We start from the raw sequence: 17,662 nt of genomic DNA, 5'->3' as shown, positions 1-17,662 counted from the left end.
AAGATTCTAAAAATCTCAATAGGCCAATAACTATGGAAAAAATTGAAGCAGTCATCAAAAAGCTCCCAGCAAATAAAAGCCCGGGACCAGACGGCTTCAAGGGGAGTTATACCAAACATTCAAGGAAGAACTAAAATGTATCCTCAACAAAATTCTCCAAATCGGATCCAGCAGTACATCAGAAAGATCATACACCATGACCAAACAGGATTTATACCAGGGATGCAAGAATGGTACAATATCCGCAAATCAATAAATGTGATACATCACATAAACAAATTGAGGGAGAAAAATCACATAGTCATATCAATTGATGCAGAAAAAGCATTTGACAAAACCCAACACCCTTTCTTGATAAAATTCTCAGCAAGTTGGCAATAGAAGGATCATACCTCAGCATCATAAAAGCCATATATGATAAACCCACAGCCAGCAACACAGTCAATGGACAAAAACTAAAACCATTTCCCCTAAGAACAGGAACAAGACAGGGATGCCCTCTCTCACAACTCCTGTTCGACATAGTACTGGAAGTACTAGTTATTGCCATCAGACAGGAAGAAGAAATAAAAGGCATCCAAATTGAAAAGAAGAAGTAAAACTGTCCTTATTCGCAGACGACATGATACTGTTCATAGAAAATCCTAAAGACTCCGTCTAAAAATTATTAGACTTAATAAATGAATTCGGCAATGTAGCAGGATACAAAATTAACGCCAAGAAATCTATGGAATTTCTATACACCAATAGTGAACTTACAGAAAGAGAGACTAAAAAAGCAATCCCATTTGCCATCGTACCAAAAAAATTAAGATACCTAGGAATAAACTTAACTAAAGAGGTAAAAGACCTATATGCAAAAAACTACACGACACTGAAAAAAGAGATAGAGGAAGATATAAACAGATGGAAGAACATACCGTGTTCATGGATTGGTAGAATCAACAGCATCAAAATATCCATACTACCCAAAGCAATGTACAGATTAAATGCACTCCCCATTAAAATACCAATGGCATATTTCATAGACCTAGAAAGAACTCTTCAAAAATTCATCTGGAATAAAAAAAGACCCCGAATAGCTACAGCAATACTGAGAAAGAAGAACAAAGTAGGTGGGATCTCAATACCAGACATCAAGCTGTATTACAAAGCCATGGTTCTCAAAGCAGCCTGGTACTGGCACAAGAACAGATATATAGATCAATGGAATAGAATAGAGAACCCAGAAATCGACCCAAACCACTACGCCCAATTAATATTTGACAAAGGAGGCATGAACATACAATGGAATCAAGACAGTATCTTCATAAATGGTATTGGGAAAATTGGACAGAGACATTCATAAAAATGAAAATCGTCCACCAATTTACACCATACACAAAAATAAACTCAAAATGTATAAAGGACTTAAACATAAGATGGGAAACCATAAAAATACTAGAGGAATCCAAAGGCAGCAGAATCTCAGACATATGCCGTAAGAACTTCTTCACTGATACTGCTCCTAGGGCAATGGAAGCTAAAGAGAAAATAAACAAATGGGACTACATCAAAATAAAAAGCTTTTTCACAGCAGAAGAAACCATCAACGAAACAACAAGGAAGCCCACTACATGGGAGAACATATTTGCAAATGTTATCACTGATAAAGGTTTAATCTCCATCATTTACAGGGAACTCATACAACTCAACAAAAGGAAGGTAAACAATCCAATCAAGAAATGGGCAATGGACCTAAATAGAAACTTTTCGAAACAAGACAGAAGAGAGGCCAAGAGACATATGAAAACATGCTCAAAGTCACTAATTAACCGAGAGATGCAAATCAAAACAATGCAGTACCATCTGACACCTGTCAGAATGATTCACAATGGAATACTACGCTGCGCTAAAAAGGAAGCAGTTAGGCATCAATCAGGCTGTCAGGGGAGTGGTTAGGGGGTGATCAGGGTGGAGAAAAAGGAACCCTAGTGCACTGCTGTTGGGAATGCAGACTGGTGCTGCCACTGTGGAGCACAGTATGGAGTTAGCCTCAAAAAACTAAAAATGGAACTCCCATTTGACCCAGTAATACCACTTCTAGGAATATATTCCAAGACGCTAGAAACATCAATGAGAAAGGATATACGCACCCCTATGTTCATAGCAGCACAATTTACCATAGCTAAGATTTGGAAACAGCCTAAGTGCCCATCAGCAGTTGAGTGGATTATAGAACTGTGGTACATCTTCACAATGGAATACTATGCTGCGCTAAAAAGGAAGGAATTCCTACCATTTGCAACAACATGGATGGAACTGGAGAGCATTATGCTAAGTGACATAAGCCAGTCAGAGAAAGATAAGCATCACATGATTTCACTAATTTATGGAATATAATGAACAACATAAACTTATGAACAAAAACAGTTCCAGAGACAGAGAAACATCGATCAGACCATCAAACCTTAGAGGGATGGTAGGGGAGGGTGGGGGTAAGGGGGAGAGATCAACCAAAGGACTTGTATGCATGCATATAAGCCTAACCAATGGACACAGACAACAAGGGGGTAAGGGCATGAGTGGGGGGGGAAGGAGGAATAATGGTGGAATAAGGACACATGTAATACCTTAATCAATAAAAAATTTAAAAAAATCTATTAGTTATTAACATATTTCATCCTACCTAATAAAAGAGGAATATGCAAATTAACCATCACTCTGCTACACCCACAAGCCACATCAACAAGCCAATCAGGAGTAAATATGCAAATAACCCCAAGCAAGATGGCTACAGCCACAGAGATCAGGAGGGAGGTTTGGGTTTCCCCAGCAATGGAGGAAACCAAGCTTTCCGCCTACCCTTGCCAGCCTAGGCCTCCACTCAAGGCTACAAAGTTATAATGATAGAAGATACATAAATCCAAACAGAAATGGCGGCAGCCACGGAGCTGGAAAGAGCAGGAGGCTAGGGTTGCCTCCGGCAATGGAGGAAGCCAAGCTTTCTACACACCATGGCCGGCCCAGGCCTCCGCTTAAGGCCACAAAGTTTCAATTATAGAAGATAAATTCCAACAGAAATGGCTGCCGCCATGGAGAAAGCAGGAGGCTTGGCTCCACTCTGGTCTACAAAGTTTTAATTATAGAAGATAAATAAACCCCAGATACCAAGGACTCTGCTTTGGTCGCTGGGGGTGTGTGGCAGGCCTGCAAACCACCACAGGCCCCTCACCCAGGCCGCCCCATGCCCCAAGGGTACCCCCACCCTGATCCGGGACACCCTTCAGGGCTAACCAGCTGCCCCCCACCCATGCACCAGGCCTCTATCCTATCTAATAAAAGAGTAATATGCAGATTGACCATCACTCCAACACACAAGATGGCTGCCCCCATGTAGACACAAGGTGGCTGCCACAAGATGGCCAGCAGTGGAGGGCAGTTGGGAGGGACCAGGCCTGCAAGGGAGGGCAGTTGTGGGCGATCAGGCCAGCACGGGAGGGCAGTTGGGAGCGATCAAGCCTGCAGTTGAGGGAAGTTAGGGGCAAACAGGCTGGCAGGGGAGCAGTTAGGCATCAATCAGGCTGGCAGGGGAGTGGTTAGGGGGTGATCAGGCTGGCAGGCAGAAGCGGTTAGGGGCAATCAGGAAGGCAGGCAGGCGAGCATTTGGGAGCCAGCAGTCCTGGCTTGTGAGTCAGACATCCCTCGAGGGGTCCCAGATTGGAGAGGGTGCAGGCTGGGCTGAGGGACTCAACCTACCCCCCCTCATGCACCAATTTCGTGCACCAGGCCTCTAGTTTAAAATAAATTTGGATTTAGGAATAGAAAATTTTTCAGTATTTTGTATCAAAGTATCTTTCTTTTTATGTAAGTTATCCTGTAATAAGTATATTTGTTTTATTTTCTTTTGATTTTAGAATACTATAATTTTAAATTTATGAAAATTGTGAATTAAAAGTACTAACCATGTATATATAATAATTTTCTTTTACATTATGGAATACAATTTTATCACAGGTTTCGTCTTGATATATATCGTTGTTTGGCCAGCCCAGCTCTAATAATGTTAACAGAGGAAGATCCAATTCTGAGAGCATTTGAACTTAGTGCTGATTTAAAAGAACTAAGCCTTGTGGAGGTGGAATTCAGGTGGGAATGAATAGAAATTATAAATTATATTTTATCTTGTTTTCCAGAATATTTTCAGCCTGACTTTTTCATAGGGCAATTTAAAATATATATTTACATTTTTTTCAAGATGATGGACCTTGCTGCCACCTGCTGAGATTTCCCTTCTCTCTCAGTGGAATAGACCCTGGTATAATGTAGGTCATGTCTTCCCATCTACTCTCTGCCCCTCCTGAGTCCCTGCTTTGTTCCATATTGCCAAACGCATCCAAGGGCAGTGGGAAGAGGAGTGGGAGTGGCAGCTTGAGCAAGGACAAAACCATTTATAACTACTCTCTATCCTATCTTCCTTACTCCACATCCTATAGTCCTTGGAGTGTGATTCTTCATAACTTTTAGAAGCATGTGGAATGCTTTCTGAATGTCAGGGATGTCCCACACAGAGAGACCTAGTTCGTTTTCACTGTTTAGTGAGAGTTTCTGTTAGGAGAAGTATAGCATGTAGACATTTCTTCTGAAATGAAGAGTTATGTGCAGTTTGTATACCCTCCCAAATTGTTGTTAATAATTTCTTTGTAGATAGGTAAGTTGGGGGAGGGGGCCTTTGGTAAAAGCAGCCTATTAAACTACTGATAGACATTTAAAAAATTTTTTTTAGAAAACTACATTTAGTCAACTTGAGGAAAAGCTTTGTGACTTTCCCTTAAGTTAAAGTATCCCTGATGCCCTCCAAAGAAGGAAGAATTGATCAGGATTTCTTGCCAGTTCCCACCTTTCTTTTCATGTCCAGATGATGGTGGAGCCCATGTCTTACATTGCTTTCCTCCAATGATTTGATAAGATTGGGAAAATTCAAACTTCTACTTACTGGAAGGGCAAAATGAAGCTTGCAATTTTCTTTGCCTTTATAGCAGTACATAGTGTGTGTTCTTGAGAGCTCTGAGTTCCAGAAATCTTTAAAAATACCTGTTTATACGTTTTCAAGTTTAGAAATACTATATTTTAATTTGGATACATTAAAATTTACCTGAACTTGAAATGACAAAGTATATACTTGGATGAACATGAGACATGCTTAAAATGTAATTTGTTGCTACTTTAATTAGCACATGAGACTGTTAATAAATTATTTCTTTTAAATATGAAGAACTTGCTATTATAATCTCATAATTAGAGTTCTGAGTTACCATATAAAATACAATTCCTCCTAAAAAGGGATTTGAAATAACTACTATGATTAAATTATAATCATAGACTAATAAAGTTAGATTTTGAAGTGATCATAGAATCCTTTTCTGTAACCCCTTGTTTTTATAGGTAGGGAATGTGATCTATATAGGTTAGCTGTTTTACTGATACCAACATTTAATTAGGAACAGAGTTGACATTGAAAGTAGGAGCAGAGTTGTAACTAGAACAGAGGACTCTTTGCATCTAGTCTACTATATCTCTATCCAAATTATACAGCCTCTTTGCAGTCTTCCAGGAATCTATCAGAGCTTAAGCAAATTAGGTTTATAAAATGTATTCATTTTACCATTGAATATAGTGGTTTTACAATCTTTATCTAAAGGTGAGATATCTTTGTAAAAATATACACTCTAGATGAATTTTCCCACCTGCAACTAGATTTCTAAACTAAGAAGCAGGTACTAATTCATTTGTTAAAGAAATCCAACTATTTATTCTTAGGTATTTTGGTTAAATAGTAAATGCAAAAAATGGATGAGAAAAATGTTAGCCCCTAAGAGTTTTAAATTTTTTAAATTATAATTTTATGTAGCCAGTTTATGGAAGACCCCGTTTTATAGAAATATTAATCAGTAGGAAATCTTCCTATTTTCCCTTCCTTTCCTTTTAAAAAAAAAGGAATACAAATTTCTGAAGTTCAGTGGACTCATAATTATTTATTTCTAGCTTTATTCTTAAATTATTATACTCAAATATAAATTTAATATAATCAATATATTTTTTTAAAATGATCTACTAAAACTTCTTAGTTCCTCACAAATTGACTTTAACAACAGTTAAATCCTAAGTTTTAAGGAAATGTGATTCTGAAAGAGAATTCTTGACATGTTTTAGGATCTTTCTTTTTAACTTGAAATTTTTTCAAATGAACACTTTAAAAATGAATCAATACTATTTTAATATTAGAAGTAGCATAAACATGTTGTAGACTGTGATTGAAAAAAATGTTTAGTTAAAAGCTATAAAGTAACATTTATTGGTTACCATAAATATATTGTTTAGATAAGTAATATAAAAGGAAGTTTTATACCAAACTTATCTATCTATATATATATATAAGAAGCCAGCTACTGTAATGCCCATAACAACCTAAAGTCCGGTCGCTATGATGCCCACTGTGGCCAGCAAACTGGGGTGGGTGGGGCCAGCCGGCCAACCTCCAGGCCCCTCCCCCCTGCCAGCTTGCCCCTGATTGAACTTTCCCACCCCGATCAAGAGTGGGGCCAGCCAAATGTCCCCTTCCTTCCCCCCCAAGCCTCACCCCACCATGATAGGCCCACAGCCCCTCCCCCCAGCTGGCCCACCCCTGATTGCACCCAAAAGGGGGTGGGGCTGGCCTGCCAACCTCCTGCAGCCTCTCGCCCTGCCTGGCCCCACCCCAGATTGGTCCCCCCACCCCGATTAGGGGCAGGGCCAGCCAGCCAACCACCCATGGCTCCTCACCCAGGCCGCTGGCACCCGATCGGCACCCCCACCCCATTTGGGGGTGGGGCCAGCTGGCCCACCATCCACAGCCCCTCCCCATGGCCAGCCCCGCCCACAATTGGCCCCCCAATCCTGATCGGGAATGGGGCCTGCTGGACAATCACTCATGGCCCCTTCCCCCAGCTGGCCCAACTAACCTCCTTCCATCTCCTCCTCATGACAGGCCCAGCCCCAGTCCACCCCAATTGGGCCAGGCCAGCCAGTCGGACCCCACCTGTGCATGAATTTGTGCACTGGGCCTCTAGTAGAGAATAAGGGAAAATGAATTAAGAGAACTAGTTGCAAATATCAGGATTTCTAGGGATATCCTACCTAATAATAGAGAAACATGCAAATTGACCGCACCTTCGCTACACCCACAAGCCCCACCCACCAGCCAATCAGGGCGAGCATGCAAATTAACCCAACTAAGATGGCGGTTAATTTGCATATCCAGGCCAGAGCGACGACTGAAGACCGTGTAGAAAGAAGCCAAGTGCTGCAGAAGGGAGCAAAGCTGCGGAGAAGCAAGCGGGGCGGGGGAGAAGGGAGGGAAGCAGGCGGGGCAGCGACTGCAGCAGGAAGCCCTATTGCAGGAATCTTCCTGCAACAGGCCTCTAGTCAATATATATATATGGAAATATATATGTGTGTCTATATATATACTTATGAAAACATTGTGTGAACATCATGAATATAACTGTGTCACAGTTTTTTCCAAAGCTGAGGAAAATTAATGCACAGTAGGTTCCTTTTACAGTCAGAACATAATGACTTCACACACCACTATCAGAACTAAAATATTACCGAGTAAAAGTTTTCTAGTGAATATAGCATAGTTAGAAGTTGGAACTAACATTTCTAATAATCAACAATTCTATTTTGCAGGAATGATTATGAGGAACTAGCCCAGCAATGTAAAATGTTTGCTAAAGATTTGCTTGCACAAGCCCGGAATTCACGGGAATTGGAAGTTATTCTAAACCATACATCTAGTGATGAGCCTCTTGACAAACGGGGATTATTAGAAGAAAGAATGAATCTAAGTCGTCTAAAACTTGCTATCAAATATAACCAAAAGGAGGTATGATGGTTTCTGTGATGTATTTAAATTATTTCCTCCACAGTAGTCTAGTGACTCAGAGCAAGGCTTTGGAGCAGCACATATAAGTTGAGATCCTAGTTCTTCTTCATAAAAATGTGTGTCCTTGGGAAAGTTATTGAATCTGTCTGAACTTTAGTTTTAAAAATTAACTAAGAATATATAGTTAAGAGTTTAGTATAATGAGTACTAGTATTAAGCAAGTATTCAGGGGTAATTGCTATTATTTTTAATTTTAATAATAATATATATTAATTTAATGTTTTGGAAAATATTAGCTACACAGGTAAGATCTTATGTCATGACCTCACAGTAAACTTTCCCTCTTGTGTTTTGTTTGTCCTAGTTTGTTTTATTGATCTGTTATAATAGTGTTATATTTTTTTAATATTCCAAGGTCATTAGTTAAAGTAGGAAATTTATAGGGAAATAAATTAAGTACAATAATTTGAATCAGTGTAGCTATAAGATTATAAATCAATAGAATACCTATATGGTTTCAAAAGGAAATACAATGCTAATGCATGTAAGTAGAAACATGTAAACTTCCTCTAATATACATTTTGGCTAGACATTATTGATTAAATCTTAGGTTAATTTCTTTACTACGTTGTTCCACAACTTAAACATGTAATTTTAGAAAATGTTAGAATAGAGAGATAACAAGATACAAAATCAACCTAAATGATTGGGAAGAGAATCAAAGAGAAGTAGAAAGAACCAAGGTTACCCTGGTTAGGGAAGTAAAAAACTTAAGAGGCAGTTTTCTGATGACATATTTGTATCCGTGGAGGACACACAAGAGATACCAAATATTTCATTCTAAAGAAGATGAAAGAAAAGTAATTAAGTACCTTTTATCTAATTTGGTAATGTTCTGTAAGGAAAGCAACATTGAAAAATGATACTTGGGTATTTGTTCATTTTTTTTTTCCTACTGGCCTCCTGTGGCAAGTATTGAATGAATATGCCTTACCCACATGTATATCCTATTTTAAGAGAAAAGTGCTTTTTCATTGGCCTTGTCAATTCATATTTTTTAATTTTTCAATTACACTTGACATTCGATATTATTTTAATAAATATTTATCATATATTTGTAAGTACTCAAAGTTCATTGTAGAGTCCCATGTGAATTATTTTCATCTATTGTCCTTTGTTTTTTTGTCATTGGTTTTGTCTGGGATTTGAACTATGAACTTTGCATTAAGAAGAGAATACCTGTGATAGGACAATAAAATCTAGAGTTGGAGATGCCCCTTCCTGACTCTGTTATGTTAGAAATAACCACAGCCTAACTTACATGAAACTTTAGTGCAGAAATGCAATAGGGTTAGAATGATTTGAAGCCACTTGAGTAACAGAGACAGACAGAAGCATAGAGCTTTTGTGTAAATTTGCTTTTAGGTTGTTTTCCTCAGTCTTTGCCCTGCCATCCAAGAATATCCTTCCATTGATGTCAGGTGTAAGCTTTACAGATATTCAGAATTCAGCATTAAAGGTCCAGCATAGGTTGGATTTTCCTGAAAGCCCATAGGTGTCTAGCATATGGTGGCAACATCTAGTGTCATGGTTGAGATGGTTTCTGAAGGGTTTGCACACCTCTAGATGGCATTTGTATTAGGTCTAATTTGTCCTGTTGATGCTACTCCTGGCTGTGATTCAGATCCTACTGTGACAGCTACAATGGTGCAGTGCAAAGGAGCCATGTAGAAGTTTGTTCTTCTATCACACTGTGCAGGGACTGCTCTGAGCCAGTCCTTTATGTGAGAATCTGACACTTTCCTCATTTCAGGCAGACTCTGGATGTTTCCTTTTGCTTAGTGGAGCATAATCTCTCAATGATTTCAATTATCTTTGGTTGTATGTGATTAACATTATTTGTATTTTTTGGTAATAAATGCTTCTGTACTTTTAAAAGAAAAAAATAGTAATATTTTTAATTGAAAGGAAGATACTCTATAATTTTAAGGATGAATGAAACTAGATTTCTAAATATGATTAAAGGAGAAGATAATATTTTCCCAAATAGTTGGTAAGCTTTATTTAGGTAATTCATCCTGAATAACAAAGTACCCTGATACTTAGTGGCATAAAACAGCATTTCATAATCATTTTATAATAGTTTCATAATCACTTTATAATGCTCTTGGATCCTTTAGGTCTGGAATTAGGAAAGGATACAGCAAAGGTGATTTGTCTCTGTCTTACTATGTGTAGGCCCCACCTGGAGGTAGCTCTAATGACCAGGGCTGCAATCATCTGGAGGCTTTGTCAATCTTATTTCTCGTGCCTGAGGACTCAAACAGGGAGCTCTGAGTGGCTGGATGCTCAGGTGGATGGGTCCATAGAGGTGGGCCTCCTGAGAACTGTAACTGAGGAAGGGCATGGCTGTCCATGGCTGTCATGGTGGGTTGGCTGCAAGGAGATGGTCTGAGAATCCTCTGAGGGCTGACTAGAATGCTTCCATATAGCCTGGGCTTCCTTACAGCAGGGTGGTTTCATGGCCGGAGAACATTATACAGGGCAGTTTATGGCTCCAAGAGCAAGTGTTCTTCAAAGTAAAAACTGCATGACCTTTTATGACGTACCTTCAGAAGTCTCATAGCATTACTTCTTCCAGAATCTCCTGGGTGCAAGCATTCACAGACCTGGCCAGTGGTGCTCAGTGGTTAGAGTGCTAGCCTGTGCACCAAAGTGTCACAGTTTCAATTCCCAGTCAAGGGCACACCTGGGTTGTAGGTTAGATCCCTAAAAACCAATGGAAAAAAAATATATCCTCAGGGGAATATTAACAACAACAAAATAAGTAAAAATAAACAAAAATTTTAAAAAAGTAATCACAAACTTGTTGAAGGGTAGGGAACATTGATCGCGCTCTCTTGATAAGAGGAGTATCAAAGAATTTAAAACCCATCACAGACTTATAACATTTCCAGTTGAAATTTTGTTTTTCTAATTACATATTTAACATTACTGTTAATTAAATCATCATTATATAGAGGGTTGGCAAGGACAGCAAACAGTCCTAAGATTGCTTTGCTATTTGGGGGAAGGGTGAAACCAATAAGTTTGGCATGTTTCTAAATTGGGTAATTGGTGGGAGAAAAGGCTATTTCTTCAATATTTCATCTTGAAAGACAAATTAAGATTCTGTAGGAACACCTGAATCTGCGCAAAAGAATAAAAGATTAAGAAAGAATTAAATGCCAAAAGAAATATATAGTATATTAGGAAATTTCTTAATAAGCATAATAAACAATAGAAATTTAGTTTTAAAAGCTTTGTTTTAAATTTTATCTCAGGATAAATCATTTTAAAACAGAAGAGTGGCTAAATATTATTTAGATATCTGAATGATGTTATGATCACTTGTGCTTGACTTTAGTAACTTTAAACCTGATCCTGTTACTTATGTAGAGCTATCAGAATCCTTAAGTGAGCATTATATTGGGGAAACACTTCTTCTGGAATTTGCAAACTAGAATTTTCTTCTTATTTGGGAACATTTTTCCTTGTCACACTGAATTTAGTTTTAAGTATATTAAAAAGTAACTTTACTGCATTTAAGTTTTTCTGATTTTATGGACATAAATATGTCTGATTTAATACTTTGATCACTTTGTTATCTTGACATCTTGGTTTCTTGTAACTGAAATCATTAGTTTTTGTAGACTAAAGTCTCTTTCTATGAATTTTACTTGTTAACATTGAAATATTATAAACATTATAAGAGCATTTATAAATTAAATTTGCAAAATAACTAAGGAGGCTAGTTAATAATCATCACTATAAAATAGTAAATGCTATTAACCAGGCACTATTTTAAGAGCTTTACATTTAATCCTTGTAACAAGTTTATGAACTAGATACTATTACTATCTTCATTTTACATGTAGGGAATTTGAGGGTTAGAGAGGTTTAAAAACTTGTTCAAGGTCATTTAATGAGTGATAGAGCCTAGATTTGAATCTAGGTAATCTGGCTCCAGTGTGTCTATGCTCTTAACCTCTATACTCTTTATTACATGTGAGAAAAAATCTATGTGGACCGTATTTTAAGCTACTATTAAAACTTTGAATGTCAGTTAAATAATGGTATTATCAGATCCTATTTACAGGTTTCACTTCACTTTTTTTTTTTTTTTTATCTGTGTATTCCTTTTCAGTTTGTCTCCCAGTCTAACTGCCAACAGTTTTTGAACACTGTTTGGTTTGGACAGATGTCAGGTTACCGACGTAAGCCTACCTGTAAGAAGATAATGACTGTTTTAACAGTTGGCATCTTGTGGCCACTTTTGTCACTTTGCTATTTGATAGCTCCCAAATCTCAGTTTGGCAGAATCATTCATACACCCTTTATGAAATTTATTATTCATGGAGCATCATATTTCACATTCTTGCTGTTACTAAACCTATATTCTCTTGTCTACAATGAGGATAAGAAAAACACTATGGGACCAGCCCTTGAAAGAATAGACTATCTTCTTATACTGTGGATTATTGGTAAGTATCAGGTTCATTTGAAAGGTTCTGTCTCTATTTATCCAATTAATTCTTCTTTGTTTGGTGACATTATAAACATCTGTATTTAATTTGAACACTTCTATGATCATTGAATACGTAACTAATATTTTTGTATAGATAACTGTTCCTGAACTTCATATTAATGAAATAGAGATTTATTGAATACTAGAGGCCCGGTGCACGAAATTTGTGCACTGGTGGTGGTGGAGTGTCCCTCAACCCAGCCTGCACCCTCTCCAGTCTGGGACATCCCTCTCATAATCCGGGACTGCTGGCTCCTAACCACTCGCCTGCCTGCCTGCCTGATTGCCCCTAACCATTCTGCCTGCCAGCCTGGTAGTCCCCTGACTACTCCCCTGCTGGACTGATTGACATCTAACCTCTCCTCTGCAGGCATGGTAGTCCCCTAACTGTTCCCCTGCCAGCTTGATCACCCCCAACTGCCCTCCCCTGCAGGCCTGGTTGCCCCTAAATGCCCTCCCCTGCAGGCCTGGTACCCCCCAACTACCCTCTCCTGCAGATCTGGTTGCCCCCAACTGCCCTCCCCTGCTAGCCATCTTGTGACAATGTGGGGGTGGCCATCTTGTGACAACATAGGGTGGCCATCTTGTGACATGAGGGCATGAGGGTCAATTTGCATATTACCTCTTTATTATATAGGATTACATAATTATATGGAAGTTAGTTTTTTTTGTTCTCAGTTTCTAAAATTGTTTATGACTGTTAAAAACAGAGTTTGCTAATGAATGCTTTTTTGGTAGTAGAGTGTGAACCTATTCATATGTATTTTTTTAATTTTTAAATTTTTTAAATTAATCTTTATTGTTGAGATTATTACAGATGACCATCTTTTATCCCCCCATAGTTTCCCTCCACCCGGTTGCCACACACCCCCAGGCCCTCGCCACCCTATTGTCTGTGTCCATAGGTAATACATGCATATAAGATCTTTGTCTAATCTCTTCCTGCACCCCCTACACCCTCTTCCCTCTGAGAATCATTAGTCTATTTCATTCCCATGCCTCTGATTCTATTCCACTTACCAGTGTATTCTGTTTGTCAGATTTATTCATTTGATTTTTAGATTCAATTGTTGATAAATATGTACTTGTTGTCACTTTTTTGTTCAAATTTTTATCTTTACCTTTTTCTTCTTCTTCCTCTTCTTAAAGAATACCCTTCAGCATTTCATATAATATTGGTTTGGTGGTGATGAACTCCTTTAGCTTTTTCTTGTCTGTGACGCTCTTTATATGACCTTCAATTTTGAATGATAGCTTTGATGGGTAGAATAATCTGGTTGTAGGTTCTTGCTATTCATCACTTTGAATATTTCTTGCCACTCCCGTCTGGCCTGCATAGTTTCTGTTGAGAAATCAGCTGACAGTCGCATGGGTGCTCCCTTGTAGGTAACTAACTGTTTTTCTCTTGCTGCATTTAAGATTCTCTCTTTGTCTTTTGCCCTTGGCATTTTAATTATGATATGTCTTGGTGTGGTCCTCTTTGGATTCCTCTTGTTTGGGGTTCTCTGCACTTCCTGAACTTACAAGTCTATTTCTTTCACCAGGTAGGGGAAGTTTTCTGTCATTATTTCTTCAAATAGGTTTTCAATATATTGCTCTTTCTTTTCTTCTGGCACCCCCAACATTTGGATGTTGGTACACTTGAAGTTGTCCCAGAGGCTCCTTACACTATCTTCATATTTTTGGATTCTTTTTTCTTTTTGCTCTTCTAGTTGGGTGTTTTTTGCTTACTCGTATTTCAAATCATTGATTTGATTCTCAGGATCCTCTAGTCTACTGTTGAATCCCCGTATATTATTCTTTATTTCAGTCAATGTATGCTTAATTTCTGACTGGTCCTTTTCCATTTATTTACTTATTCATTCATTCATTCATTCATTCATTCAGCATTCTCACTAAGATCCTTGAAAGTCTCACTATAAGTTCCTCGGAGGTTTCTAGAAGATTCTTGAGTAACCTTATAACTGTGGTTTTGAACTCTATATCCAGTAGTTTTCTTTCTTCCATTTCTTTCATTTGTGATATGGTTCTTTATCTCCACATTTTCGCTGCTTTCCTGTGTTTGTTTCTGTGTATTGTGTAGCTGCTAAGTCTCCTTGAGTTGCTAGATTGGCCTTGTGTAGTAGGTGTCCTATAAGGCCCCAGTGGCTCAGCCTCTGCAGTCACCTGAGGCGGACACTCTTGGTGCACCCCTTTGTGGGCGGTGTGCACAGTCTTGTTGTAATTGAGCCTTGATTGCTTTTGGTGTCACTAGGAGAAATTGACCTCCAGGCCAATTGGCTGTGGGGACCAGTTGTGACTACAGTAGGAGAGCTGCTGTGCAGGAGACACCCATATGGAGCAGGACTTGCTTCAGTGGAGCTTTGGTGCTCACTGAGTCTGCCTCTTGACTCTGTCACTTATGGATGTGAAGAGTTGTAATCCAGTATGGTCTCACACTGACCACTGGGTACACTGGCTCTTGGGTCTCCAGGGAGGTGCACCAGCAGGAGCTACAGAGAGATCTGCATATTCCTCCTCTTTGTATTGGGTTTGGAAGTGCCCAGATGAGGCCCAGTTGTGAAGCAAGCAGGCTGGTGCTGGTGCTGGTGCTGGTGCAGGTTCTTGAGCCTTTTATTGATAGGTTTGGGGCTCCCTGACCCAACTGCAGCTTGTTTGACCCAGCTGCAGCTTGAGAAAGGACACACCATTCATATGCAAAAGTTGCTGCGCACAGCTTGGGTGGGGTTGTAATTGGGTGGGGCGGGGTCTCAGGGAATCACCAGGGTGGAGCAAAAAGAAATGGCTGCCAGTCAGCCCTGCACTAGGGAGGTCTCAGCATGGGAACAGTGACCACTGCGAGCACCTCCTTCTGGAAGAGAGCTGCCCCTGAGTTCCTGCCTCTATGCCAGACAGTCCAGTTTCTCCCCATATATGTTTGGGTCCCCCAGAGCCTCGCCTGGCACTGGAGCTCAGAGGAAGTAGAAGCTTGTAAATTCAGTTCATGGTACTGGCCTTTTAAGAAGAGAAGCTGAGTCTCCAGCAGCCTGTGGGTCACTCAGCCCCAATCCACACGGGTTTTTACAGTCCGTAGTTCTTACTGCCTGTAGGGACTTCTTTTCCCAGCTCTTAACCCTGGGCTGGGGGTCTGGTATTGGGCTGGGACCCCTTTCTCCTCCAGGCAGCCTCTGCAGAGGTCATCTCCCTCTCCATTAAAAAAGCAACAGACCAGGGTGCTAGACCAGCCCGTTTCGTGCGTTTCTACCTCCTACCAGTCTCAGTGTGCTTTCTTCTTTATTTCTCTCGTTGTAGTACTTCCACTCAGCCAGCTTTCTGGTGGTTCTGGATGATGATTGTTCTGAATTTTAGTTGTAATTTTGATGTGGTTGTGGGAAGCAGCAAGTACAGGCATTTACCTATGCCACCATCTTGGTTCTCTTCATATGTATTTTGAAATGTAATATGTTTTATACTAGATTGCATTTTGAAGAGTTAAGTATTTTGTTTTGTTATATCATTAGTTTTCCTTTGAAAAATCTATTAACTTTTGTAGTTACATTTTCCTTGTGTCTCACTCTAAAAATCAGTTGTTTGTATTGATAGCTAGAACTCTTTAGAAATTACAGGGCTTCATATATATAAAGCTATGGGGGAAAAATGAGGAACACCTGTAATAATCTGAACAATAAAGATTTATTTTTTTAAAAACAAAATGTTATATATATATATATATGTATATATATATATATATATCTCCTCTGGTGTCGTTTCACACTGACCACTAGGTACACTGGCTTCTGGATCTCCAATGGGGTGCAGGTCAGCTACTGTCTGAGGCCACCCAGCAGGAGCTACAGCGAGAACTGCAATTTTCTCCTCTTTTCTTGGGGTTTGGAGGTTTTGGAGCTATCTGACCAGAGCTGCAGTTTGTTAGGTTAAGCTGCGATAGGGCAGGCCATTCATATGCAAAAGCCACTGCGTGGAGCTTGGGTGGGTTTGTGGATTGTGCGGGGCGGGGTCTCAGGGAGGCACTAGGCTAGGACTTGGCAAACAGCGATGGCTGCCAGTCAGCCGTCTCTGTGTCTCTGAGTTTCCACGACCCTGCGTCTCGCGCCCCAGTGCAGTAAACAATGATTCCTGCTCGCAGCTCTGCAAGCAAGCCACCCTCACTTTCCGACCTGATGGCAGACAGTCCAGCTTCTCTCCATAGGAGTTTGGGTCCCCAGCGTCTCCCCAGAAACTGGATTTCAGAGTAATCGGGAACTTGTCTCCCTTCGGGTTGAAAAAAGCAATGCCTGTCGCCAGCCCAATTAATGTGCCTCCGTACCTCAGCTTTTCAGCGCTTGTGCACGTCTCAGTGCTCTTTTCTCTTTCCTTCTAGTTGTAGAACTTCCACTCAGCCAGCTTTCCCATGGTTCTGGGTGATAGATGTTTTGTCTTTTAGTTGTAGTTTTGAAATTGTTGTGCGAGGCAGCAGTTTAGGTGTTTACCTATGCCACCATCTTGGTTTCACCCAACATTTTGTTTTGTGAAAATTGTTTTTTGTAAGTATTATGTTGTATAATGAATATTTTAAATGACCTTATGCTGCCCTTGCCCTTCTTTTGATCAGGGTGGGAAGTAAGCAGTTGAAGTATAATCATATTTATGTTTGTAGACTTTTAATGACATCTCCTTTATTTCTCTCTGGACATTCAACCTTGTTTTTAACCTCAGCATTTTTAATTACCTTTCTACTATTTGCTATAGAGTAAAAATATTGAAATTTAGTCTTTTCTATGGTGTAAAGCACTGATTGATTAATGTTTTTGATGATTTCAATTATTAACTAATTTGAGAACAGTGAATGTACAATATTCACTCTTAATTCTCCTTCAGTTATAAAATTAATTTGCATACTTGGGATTTTTATTTTTACTTGAAAATTAATTCATTTCAAGTAACTCAATCAGTTTTTTACTTTCACCGGTGTTCAATCCATGGTACATTAATACTTAAAATTAGGTAGATAAAACAGACTTTCGGTGAGATGACAGAGTAGGTACAATATGTTCCCCTCCTCCCAGGATCACAGCAAAACTACAACTAAACTACACAATAACCATCATTGAGAATCACCTAAAGCCTAGGTGAACAGAACTCTTATAACTAAGGATATACAGAAGAAGACACAGCGAAACCTAGAAAAGGGATGGAGAGAAAATACAGGC

At 39.3% G+C, this 17,662-nt stretch overlaps 1 protein-coding gene across 10 annotated transcripts in view; it reads left to right on the top strand.

The window, feature by feature from the left end:
* The window catches only part of TRPC1 (transient receptor potential cation channel subfamily C member 1), a 165,179-nt gene that overhangs the window by 70,008 nt on the left and 77,509 nt on the right, over window positions 1–17,662 (top strand). For 5 of the 10 annotated variants that reach the window (XM_079777903.1, XM_079777895.1, XM_079777906.1 and 2 more), the window contains 3 exons: window positions 3,997–4,128; window positions 7,711–7,906; window positions 12,093–12,429. In XM_079777903.1, the coding sequence (XP_079634029.1) occupies window positions 3,997–4,128; window positions 7,711–7,906; window positions 12,093–12,429 (665 nt within the window). Of the gene's footprint in view, window positions 1–3,996; window positions 4,129–7,710; window positions 7,907–12,092; window positions 12,430–17,662 lie in introns of those variants that run through there. The other 5 variants (XM_079777910.1, XM_079777908.1, XM_079777907.1 and 2 more) reach the window with 3 other exon arrangements.

Source organism: Cnephaeus nilssonii (assembly GCF_951640355.1).
Source record: "Cnephaeus nilssonii genome assembly, chromosome: 7".
Taxonomy (NCBI): Eukaryota; Metazoa; Chordata; class Mammalia; order Chiroptera; family Vespertilionidae; genus Cnephaeus; species Cnephaeus nilssonii.
This window is presented reverse-complemented; position numbering and strand designations above follow the sequence as displayed.